The 7680-nt window shown below is 33.8% G+C and overlaps 1 protein-coding gene across 2 annotated transcripts; it reads right to left on the bottom strand.

Annotated features, from left to right (window-relative positions):
* Positions 1-234: 234 nt before the first annotated feature.
* LOC107912649 (uncharacterized) lies at positions 235-3953 on the bottom strand. 2 transcript variants are annotated; one of them, XM_016840932.2, is made up of 6 exons: positions 3321-3953; positions 3156-3237; positions 2838-2866; positions 1339-1446; positions 1208-1259; positions 235-531 (listed from the first exon to the last, which is right to left on the bottom strand). In XM_016840932.2, the coding sequence occupies exons 2-6, from the start codon at positions 3168-3170 to the stop codon at positions 412-414; spliced, it is 324 nt and encodes a 107-aa protein (XP_016696421.2). In that variant the 5' UTR covers positions 3171-3237; positions 3321-3953; the 3' UTR covers positions 235-411. The 2 variants fall into 2 exon arrangements, 1 of the variants encoding a protein (XP_016696421.2); XR_001688246.2 differs by having other exon boundaries at positions 1208-1254; positions 2838-3237; positions 3321-3874.
* Between the last annotated feature and the right edge of the window lie 3727 nt (positions 3954-7680).

Below are 7680 nucleotides of genomic sequence, written 5' to 3' on the forward strand. Positions count from 1 at the left end.
ATATTTTTGTTCCAATTTAATGCACACTACCATTTTAGTGTAATGTTTGCCAATAATTGTTTCAAAATGGTATGAACTTTGGACCAAAAGAAAAAAAAAGTTATATAAACAACAATTCAATAGAAAGCCGACAAAATTAATTGAAGTTGGTTCGATTCGGTTAATTATTTTAACAGAAAAAAAGCTCAATTTAACTAACGGTTTAGTTAATTATAGTTCAATTAACAATGGATCGAACTAACTATTTCATCACCCTTTAGATTAAATGTTTGAGAATATAAAACAAAATAGCAAACATAGCTTCAATTGAACAGTTTAACGTGCAATGGATACTAAGATTCTAATTTGAGGGTAAAATATGGAATGCCCATATTGTACAGAACTTTGATGCAAGCACTCCGTTTCCTCTGACTACGTGAAATATTCCCCTCCATTGCAGAAAACAACATCATGGTTGGTGGAACAGCATACAGAAATAAGATTAGAATCACACTTGGTAAGTAACCTATTACCACCCGGTGTCTGAACTCCCTGCATAGCATAACAAACAAGATAGATTCACAATGAGTGCCTGGTTCCTTCTCTTTAACTCCTTCGAGTTTCCACTTAATAACAATGATATTTGTCCTATCTACATGTATTAATACACACCAAGAGCTTGGGTGAGTTTAATGCAGTTAAATAACAATGACACCACTATAATAAGTTGTATCTGGTTATTTATGTACTCTAGATTGTCTTTCACACAGGAATGCACACCAATCATTACAGCAGCAAGTATAACCATAGGAAAAAGCACTGGTGAACATGGAAAAACCACACAGGACAGGATAAGAACATTAGCCAGCAAACCTAGCAAGGAAAAGATTACAAAGAGCATGAAATGAAAAATGTTAAAATGTTCCTCTAACTTATATGTACTTATACTAAAAGTGAAAAAATGCAAGGCATCAGAACCGCAAAAATATCAAATGGTTGCACAACACCTTGAAAGAAATTAACAATCTAATAAACTACATCTGTGGTTTTCCTTTTCTACATGGTCAATCGAAGAAGAACACAATTTTCAACGGGAATATGACATCAGGGATAGAGAAGGGTTAAGTGCACCAACTTGAAAAATAGACTAAAAAGGATAGACCTCTTATAATATTCATTCATTAAAAATTAGCCAAGAGAGCAGCAAATATAAGGGGCTAACACATACCTTAGCAACTGGTGCCATCTCAGCAGCAATATGAATGACATGCAACCCTGGACTAAAGATCAACAAAATGGAAAAGTTTAAAAGGGTAAAAAAGGCAGTAATGTAGTAAAATTGACTGGTCAAATAAGCACCTAGCTTGTAATGATATCAGCTGGAGAAATGTAGATATAACTTCATCCTCTGTCTTTTCTTTGCACATCACATATGCATCACAAATGCGTCGATCCCTCTTGGCATGTCTGTTAAAATATGATTATAATCCCATTAAATAATCCCATTAAAATAAGTAACCTGAGACTTCAATTTGATTATAAAAGTACGTAAACCAGTCACAATAAAGCTAAACTTCACACACAGAGAGGATCACCACAACAGTATTTTATAAATCATGCTTTACAATTATTAGGTATATTGAATAGAAATAAGCTGGTGCTATCCAGGCTTATTACAACCATTTCCATCTATTGATTACTTAAAACAGCATGCCACATTAGAGCTGGAGCATGGGGCAATAATAACAAACGGCATATTCAACATGGCAATTTTGTTAACAGTTACCAAGCAGTTTTATAATTCAGATGAACAATAGAGCAAATAAATCATATTTAAAAGTTATGGAGCTCTTGCAAGAATTTGAATGACCAAATGATCATAAACATGACGATATCGGTCCCAAAACCCCACTCCTTCATTGGCCTACACTTCAGTCAATGTTAATTTAATTCACAAATATAGTCTTAAAACCAAAAACTCTCTGCAAATATGCACAATACCTACAGTATAATTTTCATAAATTGTATGAGAATACATAGATAAAACTAAAACCTCAACTCCTATATTTATCAAGGTCTGCCAACCAAATGCAAACATCAAAGGGGCAGATCATCACTTTTTTTATTTTTTGGCTATGGCGCAGTCATTACGGCCATTGTAACCTATAATAAACCTGTTTTTTTTTACCAAAAGTTAATGTGTTAATAATGTTAAAACATAATTCCAGTTGAAAGTAACATATTCATAGAGTAAATAAACGAAATTTCAATTACTATGCTAGTTTCATAGGAATTTTCAGCAACCAAACAGACAGTAAAAGAGGAAACAAATAAATAAGACAGTTACAGTTTGTGTTCTTTTCACATATAGTTGTCAAGCTACCAAACAAATCTAAGATAACCACAATCAAAACAAACAATTTTAACGGACTAAATGAAAAAGAAAGAATACAACTGTTTGATCTCCAAGAAAATGGAGGAAACTAAAAGTTCATTATCTCTTTCACTCTTAGCTCTCTATTTCTAAAAAGTAAAAGTATAAAAACTTTCAGACAATAACACAACAGAAAATATACTCGTGGATTTTCAGACCTCATAAAAACGGATCAACTTCGTTTAATACTAAGATTTTACGCACTGTTGTTCAAAATAAAAATAGTAAGTAAATTTTAACTTGTTTTATAACCCTAAATTCAGTCCTTAATACAGAAAGTAACTAAAAACTTTTCTGATTAGATCAAAATTAAATTAAATCATTGAGAAAACAAAAAAAAATGCAATGGTATTCAGTATTCATACTCTTTTTCCTACATTTTCTCAGCATCCAAACAATCATAAGAACTACAAAAAGTACTCACCGAAACGTAGTCCTCCACATCATCAATTCCTTCCAAGATGATTCCGGAAGACGATGCCGTTTCGCCGGACATTGTCACGAAACAAAAAGGAAATATACGGAAAAGAAATTAAGTATCAACAGGGAAACTGAAATTTAACCGAATCCGAAGAGAAATTCCACTGCATCGCGTTTGGTTTTTCTAAGTATAAAATCTTCTCTGTTTTTTTTTTCAGAGTTTGAGAGTTCTTCAGTAACCCAGCCCCGACATTTTTCTTTTCAGAAAGAATCTTCTTAACTAAGGGCCGGCTTTTATATGTAAAGGAGATTCAATCCTTACCCGGAAAGTAACCATTGTTGTCTCTTACTCTTTTCGCTCGATGTAGGAGATGAAGGAAGCGTTGACAACCTAAGTTTATCTCCTATCCAATATTCAATCAATTACAAAAATCAATTCCAGACAAACAAAAATATACAGAAGAAGAGAAGAAAAAGATAAACTCACCGGCACAGGGCAGAGAAAAAAAGAACCAGCAGAGGGCAGAGATGAGGGCAAAGAACCAGCAGAAAGCAGAGAGTAAAGAGCAAACAAGGGCGTTCGTGTGTGTGGCTAAAAAAGTAAATGAACCAGCCAAAAGCACTTTTTGGCTGAAAAGCTAAAAATTTTTACTTCTCGTCTTACCAAAAGCACTTCTCAGCTTCTGAGAATTTGTTACCAAATGAAACTTGTTCTTCATTGCTTTTTAAAAAAAGCATTTTTTTAAGAAAAAACTCGTACGTTAAGTAATGAAGAACATAGCCTTACTCAAAATCCAAGAACTAAAAGTGAATTTCGAAAAGAATAAAAAACTCTTTATTCGAGTTAAAAGAAATTTTTTTATCTTTGGCACTAGATGGAGACATTAGAGGTCAGAACTAAGCGTTGTGGTTCGCTCATTGCATCACATACTTGTTTCTAGAATCTAATTTTTTTTTTTCAATTCAAATCGTTGAAGTTATATTTTCTAACATTCTTCCAATCCGGATTTGTTCCTCACATATAGTTCCAAGGGTTACAATTGTCGGAATATTTTTTTCGCTGCGCCACAGAGCGTACTAGTGTTCCAACAGGAAGCCTCGTAACAACCCGTGGGTTCCCAAGCCTACAAAATTCCTTACTTAAAAGTTTTATTACCCCGACAAGCCTGGTTACTTGGTCCTGCTAATGTTTGGTTTGTTTTTGAAAATCTGAGCCCAATAATTCCGTCCATTTGATTAATCCATGCAGTAGCACTTAAGTGCATTGACTAGAGGATTTAGGCCTTTTATTTCCATCAACAAAGTCAACTAGATGGTCTTTTGTATCAACGCTCTTGGAACCTTTATCCAACCCCTTATCCGAGCCCATATTATCAAGTAGCACCTTATCTATATTAGAAGTCCCACCTAAATTGATTCCAAGATTAATGCTAATCACGATAAAAAAATTGAATTAGAGTAATCATCTCTCAGGTAATAGGCATTCAAATTAACTCCATTAAAAATTACGGATTCGCCCCTTCCTCCTCCACTCCAATAGGAGTTACTTCTCACCTTGTATTGCTCGAATTCAACAATAGCTTTCAGTATGACACAACCGACCATGGAGAAAGCATAATAACTTCAGTCTTCATATGGAAATCTCGCATACACTTGCTGATTCGTTGCAAAAATAATTTTTTCCTTCTTAATTCTCAGCGGAGGTCTCGCATCAATTTTAACATGAAGCCACATCTATCCTCAACCCCCTCCTGCATTGGACTTCACATTATAAATGATAAATGTTCCAACAAAATTTCCTACCTACCTTTCCATAGATATCAAACCTAGTGGCAATTCATGAATTTACAACCAAAATTCTATTAAAAAAACAGTGCTACCTACCTTGGATCATCTTCACCAGACAATAGATGGATCAAGAGCAAATGGTTATTGAACATCTACGACCCCATTTATAACCCGATCAACATAAATTTCAAAATAAAATCGAAACAAGTGCCTCTTATCTCACAAATCATAGAGTGCAACACCTCCAATTGGTTCCACAAGTTTACAAATGTGTTTTTTATGGAGTGAAAGTAAATCAAACATGCTGTTAAAATATATCTAACAAGACAAGTCTCATACATAATCATTCCAAATTCACTGCCCAAATCAATTAGCCATGGCTCCTCCTAACTATCCTCTATAGAGGGATTCACTATTTCACTCTCCATTTCTTTATGATTAAATTCTCCTATTAATCTTTGTAATGATTCGATTTTTAGTGGTATTAGAAATTATGGTTTTAAGATCTTATTTTTGTAATTCGAGTTCGTAAATAATAAATAAAGATATTTACAGAGTTATTATATAAAAAGTAAGCGAGGAAAGAGTATTTATATTTATTTTATTTTACTTTACGTTTGTTACCCTCGTGCAATAGAGTTTATATATGGTGAAATGAAGGAATTCACTAAGTTCTATTGAACTTACAGGAGTTGTTTAATGTTTGTAGGTTTTGCAAGGTTGAATGAGGACTTAGTGGAGGGACCCAGCCAGACAGGGAGGAGATCAATGATCTTAGTTAGTTAGAGTCATGCACATATAAAGGGGGTACTATTGGAGGCTTCGCCCCGGATTTAATTATGTAGGGACCAGATAACATCCATCGAATCTATATTTTTAGATAATAAATAGTAGCTAAACGTTAAGAGTTTTTTTGTATACAGTTAGATTGATTTGAAATAGGAATTGTGAGGATATAAACATTTAGTGGCTTAAGGCCTTTGCTGTAGGAATTATTATTGATTTCATTATTAGATTGGTTTATTTAAAGTCTGTTTATTGATAGTTAAGTTAGCAATTATTAAGTATAGGTCCATTTGTGATGCTACATACTCGGATCCGACAGATGGGTTGGGCATGGGGTGTTACACTACTAGCTATTTGGACAATGTTGAATATAGTTTGCATGCCTGAAAATCATCATTGTTGGGCAACCCAAGGTGGTAGATTGTACAAATAGAGGCATCATTTCCAGGCAACTCGGGGTGATGGATCCGCATATCTGTTCTGAGTCTGTGTCTAGTTAATAGGGTTATAAAAACATGAATTGGCCAAATGATATATGAGATGAAATGTGATACATGATAGCATAAGAAAGACATGTGAAACGGTTAAACATGCCTGATAGCAAATAGAAAGAGTTAAAAAATGAATTGTTTCAATTCAAAAGTAAAAAGTGCTATGATCAAATGATACAAATTGAATAGAAATGCAAACATAATTGATATTGGTATATTGGTAGGATATGCTCAATTAGCTTGTTAATTGTGGTAATGTATAATTGATTCATTTGGCATAATGGTACACCTAATAAAATATACATTTTGATATGTGAATTGAGAATTAGTACGAATTGTATATGTATTAGTTGATATTAGAATTTGGTATTGAGTATATGCAATTGGTATAAACTTGTTTTATATTAACTTGAATCATTGAAATACCACTAAGTATTTTCCCTGAGCATACCATTTGTTTTCTCCATGCACATGTATAGTTGATTCCCGAGAGTGCGTGCAGTAGATCCAACATCCATGAAGCGATCCCCGACTTAGCAAAGTTTGTATAATTCTATTTTGTCTAAGTATGACATGTACCTAGATTGAGTCGGTTTAAGGTATAATAGATGACCATGTTGTATTTGAAACTTGAAATAGTGGCTTGTAAATGGTTAAATGGTTGAATTGCATATGTGAAATTGGCATATAGTTGGCGTGTATGAAAGTTTGCAGGTTGAGACTTATATATATGCTTGTATATGTCAATTTTGATAAGTGGATGATAATATAGTGTAGGTGTTTAAGTTAATGTATTTGTTTAGGTAATCTAAATACATATATGATGAGGTATTCTAGGATTAACATTTAGGAATGGTGTATTTGGCTGAAAATATGTTATAGAAGTGTAAATTGGTAGATTTGGTATTTATATGTTGGTGCCAAATTGGTACCATTTAGAAATAGTATGTCACGTCGTGACATTGAGCATTTGTTGTTGCGATTTTATGGGACCATTTGTTTCATCATTTAATAATGTTTACACTATTCTCACTGTAGATTATGTATCTAAATGGGTAGAAGCTAAAGCTACCCGACATGTCGATGCTAAAATTGTACTGGATTTTCTAACGAACTTTATTTTTTCCAGGTTTGGCACATTGAGAGCATTAATCAGTGATCAAGGAACTCATTTCTGTAATAAGGTAATTGATACTCTACTGAAAAAGCATAGGGTGACACAACATGTGGCCACAGCTTATCACCCACAAACAAACGGTCTAGTGGAAGTTTTAAACCGTGAAATAAAGTCGATTCTAGAAAAGACCGTGAAACTTAATAGGAAAGACTGGAGCTTACGTTTAAACGATGCATTGTGGGAGTACCGAACTGCTAACAAGAGACCCATAAGAATGTCCCCTTACCAACTCATATTCGGTAAACTGTATCACCCTCTAGTAGAGTTAGACCATAAGGCATTTTGGGCAATAAAAAGATGCAACATGAAGTTATACATAGAAGGTAATTATCAAAAATTAGATATTCAAGAGCTTGAAGGGATCTGACGTGACGCATATGAAACGCCCAAATTTATAAAGACAAAACCAAGGCGTTTCATGACCAAAGAATATCTCATAAACAATTTTTAGTTGGTCAAAAAGTGTTACTTTACAACCCAACACTAAGGATTTTTGTAGGTAAGCTTCGAACTAAATGGCTTGGTCCTTTTGTTGTTACTAAACTATTTCCTCATGGTGCAGTTGAAATTAAAAACGAGGAGTCCGAGAAATATTTGGAAGCCAA

This window comes from Gossypium hirsutum, chromosome D08 (genome assembly GCF_007990345.1).
Source record: "Gossypium hirsutum isolate 1008001.06 chromosome D08, Gossypium_hirsutum_v2.1, whole genome shotgun sequence".
In the NCBI taxonomy this organism is placed as follows: Eukaryota; Viridiplantae; Streptophyta; class Magnoliopsida; order Malvales; family Malvaceae; genus Gossypium; species Gossypium hirsutum.